The 18,413-nt window shown below is 43.3% G+C and overlaps 2 protein-coding genes across 2 annotated transcripts; one reads left to right on the forward strand and one right to left on the reverse strand.

The window, feature by feature from the left end:
• Nucleotides 1-1,126: 1,126 nt before the first annotated feature.
• ATP5MK (ATP synthase membrane subunit k) lies at nt 1,127-5,306 on the forward strand. Its single transcript, XM_086466348.1, has 4 exons — nt 1,127-1,179; nt 3,035-3,132; nt 3,225-3,320; nt 4,208-5,306. Exons 2-3 carry the CDS (start codon nt 3,046-3,048, stop codon nt 3,315-3,317), a joined length of 180 nt encoding a protein of 59 aa, XP_086322474.1. The 5' UTR covers nt 1,127-1,179; nt 3,035-3,045; the 3' UTR covers nt 3,318-3,320; nt 4,208-5,306.
• Nucleotides 5,307-7,066: 1,760 nt separating this feature from the next.
• Nucleotides 7,067-18,129, reverse strand: TAF5 (TATA-box binding protein associated factor 5). Its single transcript, XM_086466661.1, has 11 exons — nt 17,613-18,129; nt 16,097-16,337; nt 14,613-14,928; nt 13,796-13,959; nt 13,199-13,334; nt 12,579-12,699; nt 11,464-11,593; nt 10,238-10,402; nt 9,143-9,320; nt 8,815-8,992; nt 7,067-7,503 (listed from the first exon to the last, which is right to left on the reverse strand). Exons 1-11 carry the CDS (start codon nt 18,127-18,129, stop codon nt 7,286-7,288), a joined length of 2,364 nt encoding a protein of 787 aa, XP_086322787.1. The 3' UTR covers nt 7,067-7,285.
• Between the last annotated feature and the right edge of the window lie 284 nt (nt 18,130-18,413).

Genomic DNA, 18,413 nt, shown 5'->3' on the forward strand with positions numbered 1-18,413 from the left:
GGACAAAGGACAAAACAGAGGTTAAGCGTGCAGTTGTTATGCTTGTTCCTCACAAACACTGAAGAGCCATAAGAGTGAACTACTCCCAAACTAAGAAAGAATTCAGATAGCTACTTTACAGTTAGTGACAAAACAGAAATTCATGTCCAAATGTATGTAACATTTGACTACACTGTAGCGTTGCAATGGTCCTTCTAACTGTGTGCATCCCTAACACTTCCTACTATTGCCAAATTCTACTAATGTATTAATTTTTTTAAGGCATCTAGATGCATCACACAGATATTCATAAAACTGCTTTAACCTTAAGTTTCCTGAACAGACCTTCACTGTATTCAGTGGACAAGCTGAAATCACCAGCTTCAGTCACCAAGGAGGAAGTTCTGAGTGAAATGCTAAGGAAGTTTTGCCTGAATTTTTACTTTCTGGATGCCACACTTAAAGGTTAATACAATTTGATGCATCTTTGTGTAAACTATATCTATATATACATTTAACACATACATTTACCCTTACTATGTTTCAACCAGTAAACATCACCTTGTTTACTAAGTCACCATTCACGTGCTTTTTACTACTTTAGTCAACAGCACTTCTACCGAAATTAGCACTGAAGCACTATGTTGTCAAATTTAAAGCAGTCAGTCAGACATATAAAACTCCTTTAAACGCGACAGCACACGATAAAATCAAAGTTCGCCAAGCCACGCTTCATCCAAGGGCTCGCCAAGCAACAGAGACACCTCCCACGGCCGGCAACCGAGCCGGCTGCACCGGCCACGCCGCGCAGCGAGGCCAGGCCGGGCCGGAGCTCTGCCCGCAGGGGCCTTACCTCCCCCGGGCGCTGCCGCTCTGGCCCCCCCAGCCCCTCGCGCGCTGCCGTCGGGCCGCTGCCGGGGGGGAGCCCGGGAAGCGGGAACGGGGACGGGAGCCACACGCGGGAAGCACGGAGAGCCAACCGGAAGTAGTGCTCGGGGCAAGGGGGAAAGGGCAAGCGGAAATGGCGCGTCCTTCTCAGCCAACCAGAAGGAAGGGGACGGAGAGAACCTGCTCCCGTTGGAGGAGGGGTGCAGCCAATCCGCGCGGCCCGAGGCGGTGGCGCGCGGCGGCCGCCATTTTGTGGGAGGGCGCTGGCGAAGGGCAGAGCGCGGCGACGGGACGGCGGCGGCTGAGGCTGAGGTACCCCGGGCGCCCCGCGGGGAGGGTCCCGCCCCAGCTGCAGGCCCTTGCCCGCGTCCCCTCCTGTAGGGCTGCGCTGCCGGGCGGGAGAGCGGCTCTCTGCGGCCCCGGGCCGTGGCCGTGTCCCAGGCGCCCGCGACCTTCAGCCGCGGTGTCGCTCCCCTCGGAGCGTCGGGTGCCGCCGCGTCTCTTCCCCCGTCCCGACGCGAGCTGAGGCGAGGGAGCGCAGGCGTCGCGGTTGCCTGCGGTAGCGAGGTGGACCCGGTTTCTGCGCAGGGCTGGGGCGATCGCGGCAGGCGGTGGCGGGGCGGGCCGGGCCTGGCAAGGGCACCGGGCTCTGCCGAAGAAGAAAACCTGTGTTGTGATGTCTGGGCTCTGAGCCGTCCTCGAAAGGACGCGGTGACTCTCCAGGCCTTTGCATCGGACAGGCATAAGAAAAGATGACCTTGGCTTTTCAGGTCATCCTCGGCAAATATTTAGGGGCTTCGTTTCGTTACAGTTTTTAGCTGTTGCATAGTCGATCCAGTTACAGGTACGCTTACCTGATTATACACCAGCGATACCTTACTGGATTGGGTTGGTGTAAGAGCTGTCTTAAAGAACATAGCACCTACTGTAGCAGTTTCTTGTATCCCTCTTCTTCTGGGGGACTGGTGGCTACAGCACCTCCTTGGTTTGGTAGGTAACTGTATGGCATGTGTGCTTCTCTTGGGGTGAGTTACAAGAGAAAGAACAAATGTTTGTCCTAAGCATAAAACCCTCTTATACATAAGAAAAATAGACCTCTAAACATGAAAAAGAAAATCCGTTTTGTTGTAAGGGTGATCAAACACTGGAACAGGTTCCCCAGAGTAGTTGTGGAGTCTCCATCTCTGAAGATATTAAAAACCTGACTGGATGTGTTTTCCTGAGTGACCTGCTGTAGCTGCTCCTGCTTTAAGTGGGCTGGGGTTGGACTGTGATCTCCAGAGGTGCCAGCCTGAGCCGTTCAGTGAATCTGCAAGTATGCCACTGTAGCTGTGCCAGGCTCTTCTGTTAATGAACTTCAATCTAAAATTTTGGTCCAGACAAAGACAAAATACAAAACCATGTGCTCGTGTACTTAGTGTTTTTGTTGTTCCTGTGAAAGCGCTTCTGAGGCTTTGTAGCTGGATCAAGTAACTTGCTGAGCTAGCTGAAAAATAACTGGGGAAAAAACTTATGTTTTTATTTAGATCTGCGAATACTAGGGTGGGCAAGTAAGAGACAAAAGAAATGGGTGTGAGAGAGCGGGGCAGTTCTTGTTAACAACACTTGCATTCTAATACGGCATAGGAGTTGTAAAGCATTGTTTTGAATCACAAAACAGAGTAGTGGTCTAGTCTGAATCTTGTCACCAAGTTTTTGATATGTAATTGAAGCTGTTTCTTAGCTGAACCTAGTGAAGATTTATCTCAATTAGGTATTGTAGATCCCTGAACAATTGGTAGGAATTTGCTTATGTTGAATGGTTGTGTAGGCAGGACTGGCAGGTATCTTCTTTATAAGTGCTTTGAGGAATTTTCCCTTTTATCATCATCATCCTGACTTTCTTTTTTTCATGTTTAAACTCGATTGAATGAACTCTGAGAGTCATAAATGTTCTTCTCTGCCATTCCCCTCATTTGCTTATCTGCTCTTGTGTCACCTGTTTTGTATCTTAAGATACAGTGCTATGAATGTTCCTGCTTCATATGTATATCCACTCTGTTGAATGCCCTGAAAGCAGATTTAATAGCTGACAATGGAATTATTAAGTTTAGTGTAGAGATTAGTTTGGTTTTCTATTAATTCTCTCCAACTGACTTTAAACTAACTGTCCTGTATTGCTTGCTAGGAGAAGCAGCCATGGCTGGACATGACTCAGGATCTCAACACCAGTTCACTGGATTTCAGAAATACTTCAATTCCTATACCATCACAGGCAGGAGGAATGTATGTATTATGTATATTAACTTTTGTAGTCTAGTATAATGCTGTTTTCTTAGTTTCAGACTGAAACTAAACTGAACTTTTATTTCTTTCAGTATGTCATAGCAACATACACAAGTATTGCAATGCTCATCTTGTATTTCAAGCTTAGACCTAAAAAGAAAACTCCTGCTGTGGCAGATAAGTAAATGGTAAGTGGCTGGTGTTCTTCCAGGACCAAAATGCTTCAATTCCAGCCCAGGAGGAAAAAGTGATGAAGGATAAGTTGCTAATAATGCAGTGTAATTAGACAGAGAGGAACACAGGCAGGTGAACTTTGTATTTATCATTTTAAACCTCAGTTAAACTACAGCATCAGCTTATCTTTGGAGCATTGTAAATGAAGTAGGTTGTTAAAGGGGGGTGCAGAAACTGTGGGATACTAGTATTCCGTTTGTTCTGGTAAATGGGATTAGGGAAGGCATGCAGGGAGGAAGAGTAAGCAAGGAAGAAGGAATGGAAGGATGTTGCAGCTAGGTGTATCAAGCTTTGCGTGCAACTATTAGGTGCCTTGGATCTGCCCTTTTTCTGTAAAATAGGGATAACTTGCTTTGTAGGTTATTGAAATGATAAAGTAGTACTTGAGTACTTATTTCTTAGTTGTATTAGAGAATTCCAAGCAGAGATTAATGCAGTTTGTTAAAACCTTCCTTTGAACAGAGTAAAGGAGCACCATACAATGGAACTGTATATATTGCACACCTGATTATGTAAGGCCCGTATAGAAGTGATTGATTGGACTTGTTCTTGTATAGCAACAACCAAGTGTTAGAAAATTCTAGAGTCACTTTCAAATGCAAAATTTCCACTGAAATGGCATTTTGGAAAAAAAACGTGGGCTGTCCTCATAGTCTGCAAAAAGGGGTAGAAAACAATAACCTTGAGCATCACTGTTAAATGGACATCCATAATTTCTTCCTGGGTGTGCTGAAATCTGCCTGCTCGTAGCTAAAATTGTTTGGGCTTGGGGAAGGGGGATGCTCAGTTACTAGTACTGCTGTGCAAGGCTTGCTATGTTTGATCTTTCTTCTCTCGGCAGGTTGCTGGCATGTCTGAACCTCCAGTCTGTGTCACTGTAATGCAAGCTGATGACCTGTCGTGGCTAATAAAATATCAATAATTACTTGTTTTATTGGAAATATGAAATGGTGCAAAAAAGCATAAATGTGGCACTTTGCTTTTTTTTCCTCTGTCAAAAGTATTTCTTTGTAGTGGAGGTGGAGTAGCTGACTCCTGTCGTTACTATCTTAACTAAACTCTTCTGCTGATAAAACACATCCTAAAGTGTTCCGAGCACCTGGTAGTAACTTAGGAAAGACCTCAGCAGCATGATGACCGTACCAGCACAGAGCTTACAGCTGATCAAAGCGTCTCCATGCTGCCATCTCATAGTGGGTAACAGTAAGCTTACCAGGTTTGCAGTCACCTCGTTGCTCCCATTTTTTTGCATTCCAAGCTGGTGAAACAGTGAATTCTCCACTATAATAATACAGTGCAGATTGCAGCTTCTGCCTCAGTTGTCTGTGTTTTGCATACAGCCTGTTTGGTTTTGATGGAAAACCTCCCAAAATAGACTGATAGTATTATGGTATTTGAGCTTCTTCTGTTACTGGCTTCTCTTGCAGAGAGAACACTGCCAGAAAGAAAATGGCTTACTTTGCTGATGTTGAGCTCTCATAGCTCTGCATGTTCATAAATGTGACTTAAGTAGTTCAGTCCTTATTTTTCCTGGACATAGCTTCTTAATAATGAGGTGTTCCTGCCACAATTAGATATATGGAGCACCTTCCCTGCCCGACACTAAAACTTCTCTATCACGTCCTCCACGGCGTCTTTCTGTACCTCAGTTAAAACTCAGTACCTTCCTTCGATGTCCCACTACTTCTGATCTGTGAATGGGATTATGTGGTGCTGTGCTTCTTGGAAGGGTGCCAGCAGCAGGGGTTGAACCTGGAACTTCTGGTGCCAAACTATGTAAATATACTTCCCAAACAGGGCAGCAGGATGTAGGCATGGTTGCTGGAGAAAAAGGAGAGATAAATTACAGGGTCTTTGTGCTCTCTCACTCTCGTTCATGTATTCTTAAAGCCATTTGTACGTGCTGGGCCTTCTGAATAAATCTAGTTGTCCTCCTCCTATGAGTTTGTCTGCATAAATGGCCTCTGCTGTATACACATTTCCAGATGAATAATGGTTGTTGTAACAGTGTGGTGATCTAATCAGCCAGAACCTGTCACCCACAGCTAGAAGGAGATTACATGAAATGGCTCCTTGTCAACTGTTTCTGAATTACTTTGTTTCTCTTAGCAGAGTGCTCACGGTCACAAGCACTGCTCTTGCTTCCATTGCAGCCATCAAGGGAAGAAAATACCTCCTTGTAACACAGTGGCACAAACTATGTGTTTTAGTATTTATTACGGTATCAAAAGTATAAAACTGTACAAAATACAAAGGCAGAACATAGCAGCGTTTTCTTTAAGCCAACAAACCTGTACATGCTTTGTTTCAGGTAACTTGTTTGATTCACCATAACTGTACTTAAATCCAGCTGGTCATATTGACAGCTGGGAAATTTTGTTGAGGTACCATTACACACAAAAAAAAAATAATCCCTAATAATAAAGATTTCCAGGTGAGCTTCATAATGAATTTTCCACCCTTTATTTTGATGTATAATGGCTGTAATATACCTTTACTCCAAGTGTTAGTCAGAGAAGGGATGAGAGGGGAAACAGTTCTCAATTTACCTTAGAAATATCAAGTCTTGTTTTTATTTTCACTAGAGACCCAGCAGATTATTCAAGTGTCCAAGCCCTTACTGGAAAGTAATGAGGAACACAAACCAGATTTCCCTGTATACAGCTTGTAAGAGATTTAAAAAAACCCCAACAACAACAAAAAAACACCACCTCACCAAACTAGGCCTGTGCTTTGGTGGTGGTGTTTTCTGTTCAAAGACACAGAAAGAGCCTCTACATCCCACTGTTTTGCATGTTTTACTCTTCCTTAGAAATAAAGCACTGAGCTTTATTTGTTGTCCAGGAGAGCTTACTGGGGTACAGTGGTTTTGTGGGTAGAAGTAGTCACTTCAGCAGACAAGCTGGCCTTTCAAAAGCAAACTGGTAATACATTCGGCCTGATGAATCCTTTTACTCTGCAACAATGCTTCCATTTCTTAGCTAGTTTTACATTTTGATATATTAAGCCTTAAGCAGAAAAGATGCAGGTTTTAAAGTTCTTTTAGATCTAATACAACATAAAAGGGTTTAAGTGTACTTTTTTAATCACGGCTATTTCACTTGTACCTCACCTTCCCTTCCCCCCCCCCGCCCCTTTTTTTTTTTTTAATACAATAAAGTATGAAAGTACATAAAAGTTAACATTGCACTTCTGGTTGCTTATGACACTTACAGCACTGGCGACCTGTGAAAACAGAATAACAAGATCTGCGTTTCCAATACCTCAAAAGCGTGCAGCAGTTTGAAATCTTGCCAGGACTTAGTCCTTGGATGCATAAAACCCACCCATGTGTCTTCATGGCCGTTCCCCACAAGCCTCTGCCTGCAGGACCTACTCTTTCAATGCCCCGCGTTTGTTGCCGTGATGCTCTCACCATACCTGTTGCCCAGCCCAGGCTACAGTGAATCAAACTACATTCTTCTTTTCTGAAACTGAACAGTTTTTGCTTGCGTTTGAGACTGATTAAACATTTGCTAACCATAAATTAAGTGCTTTAAAAAAAAAAAAAAAAAATCATTTGAGAACACATACAAAGACTGTTAACTCTCCACAAGTTTCAGCAGAGCTCAATACCATTTCTGAGAGGAGACAGCCATTTTCATATATTTTTCGTTTTTCTTTTTTCTTTTTTTAAATCAAAAGCACCATGAACAATTCCTTCTTTTACAGCCACGATGTCTTGTCAGCCTCCAGCATTTTCAAACTGGATAAATACGAAATAGCAGAGCTGAAAAACGCTGTTTGCATTAGTTTACATAGTTTCATTTTTCCTGCCACAGACTAGTGGGATCCACCTGTACAAGACATTCCTCCTCGTCTCACATCCTGAGGTCACAACCGCGATGACTTGGCACAGTCAGTCTTACAGCTTCCCCATTTACTGTGAACTGTAGGCTCCCGCAGCCAGCAGCAAGTTTCTGCGTGTAAAATGGAGGTGTACAACTGGGGTTGACTTGGTCATGTATGTACCTAGTAGTAAGTCCTGTGAGTTTTCAGGCAAGTTTATATGTCCAGTGGCTGTAGTAAAGTCATCAGTTTCTAAATCTTCAAATGCCTTCACAGCATCCCACAGACGAACTGTGTTATCCATTGAGCCTAGAAAGAAAAAAGAATAACAGTTTATTTTCTTTTATTAATAAAAAGGTGTATTAAAAAGTTACAGGGGAGCAAGTTAACAGAAATTAAAGCTCAAAAAGCAGGTTTGCTCTTAACCGTAGACTTACAGCCTCGTCCTGCAAGGAAACAGGCTTTAAGAAGCCTCTGACGTACTGACTGCACATATAAAGATTACCAGGATTTCGGCTTTCCTGGTATCTAACCTGAGTGCCCTGTGGATAAAGCACAAAGAACTACTCTCTCAAAATGCTTGGGTTTGGATTGTATGATCTAGCACCGAGAGCAGGACCATCCTGTGGGCTAGATACCAATTTCAGGAAAAGTTTATGATTCTAAGTCTCATAATAACAGCTTCTTTGTTTGATACAAGGAAGACAAGAATTTTGCAGGCCCAGTGTCCTCTGCTTTCACTGGAGCATTGGTAGATGAATTGAAGTAACCACCGAGCAGGCTGGATCAAACCTGCACCCTGCCTGTTAGCTTTTACTCCCACAGTAGTGGCTCACGGAGGATTCTCACTGCACTGCGTTTAGGAACATACTAGTAAATAAATCTAGAATATCCCTAGCCTGGTTTCATGAGGAAATTACCCTGATGCAATTATAGTGTCTGTCCACCGTTTCTTCTGTCAGTAACTTGAACTTGTTTGCTAATTTCAACCAGTTGACAGAACAAATCAAGTTTCAAATTCATTAAATCCTCACACATTTTAAGAAAACAGTTCATTAAACATGGAGAGACAAAACTTTGTGCCTCCATGAAGGGAAAACTGTCAAAAGAGCTCTGCTATATTAGACCCCAGAGAATCCATGTGGACAGGCAGGAAAAATAAGCAGGCTCCACAAGTTCTGCTGCTCATAGACTTAATTGATAATATTACACACACATTTCTGTATCAAAAATTTACCATGAAGAAATAGCAAGGGTGTGGATAACTCATCTTCCTTTCTATCCCTTCCTCTCTCTTCTTCTCAGCCCTGCTGTATGTCCCACTCCCATTCCAGTATCCTGTGCCTCTAGTCCAGCTACTTGTTGCCTGCCCCCCACACTGTACCCAGATCCCAACCTTCACTACCATCCAACTGCATAACACCTTCAGTTCCTAGAAGAGCGAGGGGTCATACTTCACAGTCCAGTGAAGTACTCGCCTTCTACCCGTGGCTTTAAGTTGCTGCTTTTGGTCAGCAAGTGATTCTACTTTGTCTTCCTCAATTTAAGGAGCCGATTTTATCATTCCTCTTCAGACTTGTGGAACACAACCAAAACTTCACCGTTTCCAGCGAATTTTACCTGATGCTAAAATCTCCCCATCTCTACTGAATCTGAGCGCGTAGATAGTGTCCGTGTGCCCTTTCAACTCTCCAACCATCAAGCCATGTCCAATATCCCACAGCAGAACTCTTCCATCTGTTGCTCCAGTAGCCAGGAATCGTCCGTTAGGAGAAAATGCCAATGAATGAATTGGTCCCTAAAACAGAGATTTGGGGAGCGACCAAACAAGTTAATGAAGTCTACTCACATTCAGTCAGTCAAGCCGTACTCGTTCTGAACACTACACTCTTCAGAATCTCATCACAGAAGTAAAATCACTTTCATACTGAGAGTGATATGCCTTTACCTTATGCCCAGTGAATATTCTTACACAATTCCCATTCAAAACATCCCAGAGACGTATTGTCCTGTCGGCCGAGCCCGTGGCAACATAGTTGGAGTTTGGATGAAATCGGGTACATGTCACATCAGCAAGATGGCCAGCAAATATCCGTAAAGGCTGGTAGTGATCTGTTGCCCACAGACTGAAAAGAAAAGCTTTATTAATAAAAGAACCCTAAGGAAGTTAATTATCTGTACCTGCTGCAGCAGGCCCAGAGGAGGGCCACAAAAACGATCAGAGGGATAGAACACTTCTCCTGTGAGGACAGGCTGGGAGAGTTGGGGTGGTTCAGCCTGGAGAAGAGGTGGTTCTGGAGAGACCTTATAGTGGCCTTCCAGTACCTTAAGGGGGCCTACAGGAAAGGTGGGGACAAATTTTTCAGCAGGGCCTGTTGCAACAGCACAAGGAGTAACGGTTTTAAACTGAAAGAGGGAGATTTAGACTAGATATAAGGAAGAAATGTTTTACAATGAGGGTGATGAAACACTGGAACAGGTTGCCCAGAGAGGTGGTAGAAGCCCCATCCCTGGAAGCATTCAAGGGCAGGTTGGATGAGGCTCTGAGCAATCTGATCTAGTTGATGTCCCTGCTCACTGCAGGGGGGTTGGACTAGATGACCTTTACAAGTCCCTTCCAGCCCAAACTATTCCATGATTATATGATCTGTTGCACAATGAAGAATAAAAGGAAGCAATTATGCAGTGGTTTCTTACTGGTCAGTCTATTGAATTAGCGGGATCTGTTTTGGAAAAGTGTATTTTTCAGAAGGGAGAAATAGAGAGTATTCTGTCAAGTTGTTAAACAAGCGTAAGAGAATACTTCTAATCAGATGGTCACATACGAGGACATCATCTTTTTAATCATCAGATAATCTGATGTGTGTTGAAAAGAAAAAAACAAAACAAACCTACATTAAAACATTTGTTCAGTATTTTAATTGTCATGAAATAAACTTTATTTCCAGTAATAGGGTAGGCTAGAATATATCAGCTAAACACTTTCAGAGTCAATCCACCACAAACTGACCCAGACAAGTAAAAAACCTATCCAGTTTCTTACCGAGCCACTCTGTCGTGTCCCCCTGACACAAAGTAATAACCATAAGGAGAGAACTGTGTATCCCATACTGGATAGTTGTGTCCTTTATATCCCACCAAACATGTGAATGTTTGGAGACTCCACAATCTGACAGTGCCATCCTCAGAACAGGACAACAGATAGTTCCTGTCACAGGAGAAAGCGTAGCATATTACATACCAAACTTACACAAGGACTGTATAACCATTGCATAAACACTGTGAGATGTCTATGATAAGAAAAACTGTCCACTGATGTCCACTGAACAGCGTCTGCTTAGCGTGTCACATATAAATCAGCATTTTGCTGGGGTAAGCAACAGCAACCAATTCAAGCAGAATCCAGTCCTAGGCCTTATGCAAAAAGAAGAGAAACAACTGGATGTTGATGACTAATGCTGATGACACTTAGAGCAATACTGAGGGGGGGGGAACCCACACCAACACAGAGCTGGTCTTTACTCAGGAATTCCAGTTATATGAAAAAATGAATAGTAAACTGCAATGCTATGTTACTTTTTAATAAAAATCTGTAAGTATAACTCTAAATAAAATTTCAGGATTCCCTGAAACAGAATTCATATCATGTCCACATTCTCAATTCATAATTACAGACTATATTCATGTTCCACAAAGTTTACTTCTCATCTCTGTTTCTGTGATGGTTGTTTCCTGACTAGACACAGGCAAAATCAAAACTTTAGACATTTCAACCTCCTTTCTACTGTCCAGACTCTTATAATTACATAATGGTTTTAAGTCTCTTAAAGACACTATTCCATACATTTTGAAAATAAAGTCTCAATAGAATATGAGAAACTTGAAGAAATGCAACAATATGCTGTTCAGTCTGTTTTGCAATACTGTAAGTGAAATCAATGTTGCAGAAATTTTCCTCTCTACAGTTCAGATAGTTAAAACCCAGCTTAAACTACAGTTTGCAAAAAAGATGGTCTATTTTGCCATCTGAGTCCTGAACCTCAAAAAAGGTGCTGGCATGCTCAACTCCGGTTAATTTCAGTAATAGCTGACAGTGCCCAACACCCTGAACATAATGAGCACTTACGCTTGCACAGTTTCTGATAAGCTGCATAAACAAGAATTGATTTAACCTTCTGGAAAAAGCTGCATTAAGAACATGTTTGCATTCAGTAGCATACAATTAAAACTCAAGACAAGCAAACTAGTTAGTTTGTAAACTCATTTTACCTATCAGGACTGAAGCTGGTGCCATAGACAGGTCCACTGTGACCATACAAAATCTTCAACTCACTTGCTGTTTTCTCATCCATGATCCTCTCCAAGACATCATCTGATTCTTTGTCGATGAGACTGAGGTCTGCAATATATCAAAGTTCACGTATCATAATAACTGTCAGAAGGTCAGAGATAAATGCCATGAACAGGAAAACAAATAATATTCCTTCTAAGAGAGGCAAGTATGACGTGAACATCACAAAGTACTTGGGAATTGATAAGTTTGTAATACACAATGGCATTTAAAATATTTCTTACCATTGTAAAAGGTGAAAATAATGCTTTACATAAATAATCACTCTTTCTGAAGTCTTCACTGAGCTAAACTAATCCTGATGTGCACTGGTTTTCATATACGTTTTGTTCAGCCTCCAAACACAACATCTTCTTGACAGAGATGCCAAATTTTCAGGCCTTTTCCCAGGAAGTTAATATGCCACAAACATGCTTTACAGACATGTTTTGACAGCTGTACACCACACACAACTTAAAATAACTTTTAGTCTGTAGGCTACTGTTTGCTGAACAGCATGACCACATCCCAGGTAGATACCAGGATTAAGAAACATTTGCATGGCACCTAGCTTCAACCACAGCGTATTCTTACACAAACAGCAGAATCAAAGCAGCCTGGTTTCCATGAATTTGCATAGGTGTTCAGCTACAGGACATTCTCCTCCATCCTTTACAGAGTTACCTCCTATAATTTCCTCCAGGGTACCTCTAGTCTCTCCCCCAGGCCATCTAAACACAACGGCCTACTACACCCTGTAGTTACCATTCAGTTAAGAAGCAAGTTGGCTACTTCCACACTAGTTATGGCTAGTTCCAAGCTCTGTGCACTGACCACCTCGCAGCAGATGTAGACAGATTTCTCGCACCTTTCAAAGCGTTTCTAATGGTAGCATATGACATGCGATCATATGTCTGTGCACATATTATTTCTTCAAAGGGAAAGCATCTCACTGCTGAAGATAACTCTCCTGTCAGACCCCCTTCTCTGTTCATGCAAAACCCAGCTGTCACAAGCAATGCATGCTCATATTAACTGTTACTGTCTTAATTACCTGCTGCTGTTTTCACACTACGTAGCTTTTTCGGAGTCACAGACCACACTCTGACAGTAGAGTCAGCAAAGCCTCCTACAATCATGCTAGAGTCGTCTGTAATATCCACTGCAGTCAGACCCTATACAAACAATATAAATGGATATTTTGTGTATCTTTCATGTGCATTTCAAATATTACAAAATCCTAAGTACTAATAAAAAACTAATTCGACTTATTTACAAGAATAAGAGGGAATTATTCTAGGATAGAAATAAACACACATAAATTCTTGCACCATTAAAAATAAAGCTATATGAATGGAGTACAGTCAAATGACAAAACAGTACTGTATTTTGGTGCAAAACATGTACTGCATTCCACAGAATACACTTACGGCCCCACAGGAAAAGCAAAAGAAGGAATTACAGCAAAATCAGCACAAAACCGAGGAACATGGAAATTATACAGTTTAAGGAGCCTTTAAAGAGAATTTTGAACATTTTGGAACATAAATTTCACAATGCTTATTTCAAATACTCCAATAACCCTTGCCAATGCTGTTAAGTCTTCTTTCTTAAGAGTGATGTTTATAATTTTGATACCCTTTTCCATATTACCCAAACTCTTCTTTTACTAACCTGGTAAGCATTAAGGAATGTATAGAAACAGATGGAGGGCAGGCACTCTGGGCCAAGACGCACACGCCTTGCAGCTTCCTTCATATTCATTACTTTATCCAGCTTATCAGAGTCTTTCAGTTCAGGCAGAGGAATTCTACAAGAAGCACACATTTTTGCAAACTAAAAGCACCTTCCATATGTTAATCTAAACAAAGAAAGCAAAACCTTTGCATGCAACCCTATACCTCAATATTCAAATACAAAACAAGAATTAGAAAATACGAAAGGCTACATAGAAGATTAACTGATGAGAAAAAGAGCAAGCAACCGTAGGAATTTCAGACAGGCAGTGGAATGAGATAAATAATTGAGTATGACCCAAAAAGACTGGTGGGTAACTGAGTAAAATTTTATCAAGAGAAATCTTCAACTTGAAGGGCAAAGACGGAGGGTTATATGCTAAGCTTTCCATTACTTCCCTTAGAAGTCTTACAGCTAAAGCTGTGTACAGCCAAAATGGCCAAAATGCTAAAAGTGTCATGTGAACAGCAATGCACATTTGGCACGGCAAGACTGGGTTTAACAAGACTTCTCTACACCTTGTTCCCTTGGTACCTGTTTTGGGGAGGAGCATTAGGGTCTTGTTTTTTACTTTTTGACCCTACACTATCTTTTTTAGGTTTTTTCTTCTTTGGCTTTCCTTCCTCATTTTCTCCTTCTTCATCTTCATCATCCAAAGGCACATCAAACTCTGGTTCTTTCAATAAGCCGAAGAAAACCTACAAGCCAATAAAACACATAAAACAGTAATTGCTGGGTTTACTGCAAACTAATTTTTTTAATGGAAACTTTTCAACGTAACAGTCCATGCAATACAGCTTCCCCTTTAAAACTTTAACAGTCCTGCATACATTACTGGTTCACCCACAGCCAACGCAGCACATGTTCTGCTGTTTCACCCAGCAACTGATCTGGACGACTGCAAGTTCTCCCACCATTTCTTAGTGCTCCCTTAAAGCAGAATCCCTACAGCTTACAGAATTTATCTGTATGGTACTGTGGTACTACACTGTCAAGACCTACATTAACAGCCCTTGCAGAAACAACTAGCAGTAAGTAAGAATTATATCTGTTGTACAAAAGAAAAAGGCAGGTGTCCATTTTAAAACCACAGAGCAATTAATGAGTCAGTTTTAGTCCAGTGGGCTGAATACAAGGTTGTCTCTCAAAGGGGTTCAGCAGTTTCTTCTACCAGACAGTGACACATTTCTCTGCCCTTGCCAACAACTACTTGTACAGTTCTCTTCCTTCATTCTGTTCATGCTGTCTTTTAAGATCCCAAGTGACAACTGTCAGTCTATACTAAGGTATCTCCCTGAAACACTAGGAAGAATTGTTCAATTATGAAAGTGCAACAACCGTTGCCTCCTACCTTTGCTTTATTAGCCTCTCGTTTTGCCTCCCCAGCCAAGCTTCCAACCATAGCATCTATCTGTTGTTTACTGCGAGGCATTCCATCAAAGATATCAATGTAAAGATGTTCCTGAACAATGTTCCAGATCTGATTGTTCTGCTTTTCCTGAAGATGCCTCTTCAAGAGTTGGTAAGAGTCACGGGAAATACGCAGCACAAACTTGCTTGTTCGGAAATCCAGCATGGTCTCGTTACCTTTCATGTGTTCTTTTTTGGTTAAGCTAGATAATACACGCAGGTCATCCTGGTAATAGCACTCCTGATCCCCATGAAATCTATTGAAACAATTTAAGGTATAATAAAAGCTTTATTACAAAAATAGTATCTCCTATCTGCACATTTATTTACATTACTTTAACATGAAACATATGTAAGGACCTTTTGGAAGTTACTGACTACATACGGGATTATTTTTCTGCTGAAATAGATTTCATCCTGGGGGAAGACACACCAGTGACTTACTGTACACAGTAAGAGCATTCAACAGTTAAAAAACAAGATGAAGAGAACACACAACTGGAACCCAACAATTTCATACACCCAAAAAGTTCTTGCCCGAAGTAAACAGTTACACTAACATGTTTATTTACAGAAATGAAACCCTAATTTGTGGTATCATAAAGTACAAGGCATTATTTATTATGCAAGATGACTTGGACGTATTTATATCTGATTCATTATATGAATATGCACATTTCACAGTGTATATGGTTCTTACTCTCCACTTGCATTATCTAATAGCTAACACATGACTTGAGTTTTTCATTTTTACTCAAGTCATGTTATAAAATACTTGTGGCAGGGAACATTTTAACTATTTACAGAACCATTTTTGCTGACCATATTGGAGGGAGACAAAGTTATCCTTCTGGATTGAAATATTTCACAACTGGTCTGAATCCAGAAAACAAATTAAATTTAATTTTCTTCTCAAGTGATAAAGAAGCAAAACATACTAAGAGCACATAAAATTATAGATTAGCCATAAATTAATTCCTTTAATCCCATTTGAAGAATTTCAATATACACGCTATGACATTAGCAAATACTTACAGCATACATTACTTTGGCACCTCAGTGCAATTTTCCAGTGCTAAAAAAAGACCACACAGTCCTTCCCTAAAAAAGCAGCATCTCTTCACTGATACTTTTGCAGCAAGGAGCTCATCAGCTCACCATAAAGATGGTTCAAAAATCTGCCCATGGACAGTTCAAAAGCACGTGGTTTGCACATCATGCTAACACAGGATATCGGAAAAGGATTTAAGAACAGCTACTGTAATCCATGGCACCACTACTTCTGATGCCAAACCTCTTCAACATTAGAGAAGAAAAATAATACAAACATATATGTATGTATATAAACCTATGCTACTATGGCTTACACATTTGATTAAAGCAGCAAACACAAATAATGCAAATGCACAAATTAAAACACATTACCTCTCAAAAAAAGATTTTGCTTCACTCTCATGTTGATTGTAGACCAATTCCAAGTACATGTGCACAAACAGAGGATAAAACAGCTGAGACAATTCCGCTCGATGACAGTCCAGGGAACACTCAATGAAGTGTTTTAATCCACTGTAGTATTCCTCGTACAAGGTCGGGTCCCCCTGTTGATTGTAGGCAGACAATACTGCACTCACATCTGGCTGATCTTCTACAACAACGCCTCCTCCAACTGCAAAAGCATTAGCACGAGAGCTTGTAAGACAGCCTGACAGAGCTAGCAAACATACCGTGGCTAACAGCTCCACTTGTAAGGTGAGGTGTTCTAAGCAAAACATGACACCAAGTCTTGTGCTTGTATTGTTTAAATTTAGTGCTAAACAAGTGAGAGGATGGTAGCACATTTTAGTCCAGCAGCGAGTCCTCCTAGCACCTTCAGCTATTTTTTGTGCTTTCCCTGCCAACAGTTCCGTATAAGGTATTTAACAGAATGCCAGATCAGGTAGGATTGGAAGTGTAAGGGAAGAAGTCACTAACATCACCAAAAGAAGTTATCTTCACTGCTAAGGCTAGAAATTCTCAAATGAGGAGTGGAATTTCCTAAGCCTGTAAGATATACCCACTACAATTACTTCGCTTCCAGTACACAAGGAAATTAAGTTCATCAAGTGAACAGCTCACCAAGATCAGTACACAACCATTACGGGGCAGTGATTTTTTGTCACTTGCTAACACTCTGAGAGCTCTGTTCTACATAGCAGTCATTAAACACTTTGTTTTGTCTTCTATGTAGAAACAATCCTATCAGGTGATTGTAGGAACAAGCTGACTTCATACTATACATTCACTGGAACCCAGATCTATCATTTCCTGAAACTTCATACTACTCTGTAAAGCTGCCCCACAGAACACTTTGATTAACAATACTTAGACTCCAACTATCCAAAGGTCATCTCAAGTACCCAGCAACTTGATCCAGAAATGTATAAAGCCTCCTCAACAAACGTCCTATGGCTCTTTCTTCAAAATGCAGCCGGTACATCAGGCCTCCGTTCTCATCCCTGCAGCCACACCTTGGACCATAGCTCTAACCACAAAGGAAACCTTCAGCCTCCTGTTACGCTGTTCATCACGATGGGGCACAAAGAGAAGGGGAAGCCCCTCTCACTTTGACAGTGGTTGCTGCAACTATGACGGACACCCTGTCCTTGGTCCCTTGCTCCAGGGGGAGCACGCCCAGGACATCCTGATCTCCTTCCGAGTCGTATGGGGGATTGATACACCCAGGGGTACTCCCCAGAAGGCCAGGGTAAACTTTCGCCTCCTGCCCCAGGGAGGACCACCCAAAGGGGGGCACGACCGCACACAGATCCTTGTGCCCCAGCATCACGGACAGCCCCCAAGGCTGTGAGACGCACAAGAGCCCCGCATTCTCCAGGGGTCCCGCCGGGAAGGGGGTGGCCTCCTGCCCCGGGCAGCGACTCCGCAGTCCCCGCACAGGCCCCACCTTTCCCCGAAGGCACGGCGGCGACCGCCGCCACCCCGGGGCTCGAAGATGCGACAGTGGCGACGCTGCCTCCTATGGCGATGGCGGCAGAGGCGGTGACCCGGCTGAGCAGCGCCTCGCCGCCAGCGAAGTCCCCATCGCCGCCCGGGCCAGGCAGAAACCCGGCACCAGCGGGGCTGAGGGCAGCAGCACCGAGGTCATCGCCAAGCAGGCGGGCTTCGCGGCGCAGGATCTCCTCGGACTCGCGGAGGTTGCTGCGCCGCAAGAACTGCAACACAGCCACGAGAGTCTGCCGGTCCAGCGCCGCCGAGGAGGCGGCCGGGCCCGGCGCCGCTGGCTTAAGGGGCGCCGCCTCCCCGCCGCTCCCCACCGCCTCCCCCTCCGCCGCCGCAGCCGGGGGAGCGGCGGGAGCGGCGGCTGGAGGCGCAGCAGCAGCAGGGGGCTGCGGCGGCGTCCCGGCCTCAGGGTCCGGCTTTACCACCACCACCTCCGCCGGCTCCTCAGCTACTGCCGCCATCTTGCATCGTCCATTCACCGGTAGCGATCGGCTGCCGCCAGGCGCGGACGCTCTTGCGACAGTCAGGGCAAAGGGCGGGCCCTGCCGCCGCTGCCTACCGAGGCACTTGCGGCTTCACTTTGCGACGCTGCCAGAAGCGTTTTATGGCAGGGGGGCTGGCATGGCCGCGGTTGTGAGGCGGGGGCTGCGCTGGGGACGGCCTGGCAGTAAATTAGTGTAATTTAGGGGAGTTGTGTAGAAAGGAGTCGCGGAGCTCAGCGGCGCTGGCGGTGAGCGAGAAACCG

Source organism: Leptosomus discolor, chromosome 6 (assembly GCF_034619465.1).
Source record: "Leptosomus discolor isolate bLepDis1 chromosome 6, bLepDis1.hap2, whole genome shotgun sequence".
Classification (NCBI taxonomy): domain Eukaryota; kingdom Metazoa; phylum Chordata; class Aves; order Leptosomiformes; family Leptosomidae; genus Leptosomus; species Leptosomus discolor.

What these genes read in the sequence shown, in the direction of transcription:
- ATP5MK (XM_086466348.1), top strand. Translation starts at nt 3,046, where the DNA reads ATGGCTGGACATGACTCAGGATCTCAACACCAGTTCACTGGATTTCAG. An exon ending in CCATCACAGGCAGGAGGAAT is followed by an intron (nt 3,133 to 3,224) that starts GTATGTATTATG and finishes TATTTCTTTCAG; the next exon opens with TATGTCATAGCAACATACAC.
- TAF5 (XM_086466661.1), bottom strand. Translation starts at nt 18,129, where the DNA reads ATGGCGGCAGTAGCTGAGGAGCCGGCGGAGGTGGTGGTGGTAAAGCCG. An exon ending in GAGAGGCTAATAAAGCAAAG is followed by an intron (nt 13,960 to 14,612) that starts GTAGGAGGCAAC and finishes ATTGGCTTGTAG; the next exon opens with GTTTTCTTCGGCTTATTGAA. An exon ending in TGGGGAGATTTTAGCATCAG is followed by an intron (nt 7,504 to 8,814) that starts GTAAAATTCGCT and finishes TTTTCTTTCTAG; the next exon opens with GCTCAATGGATAACACAGTT.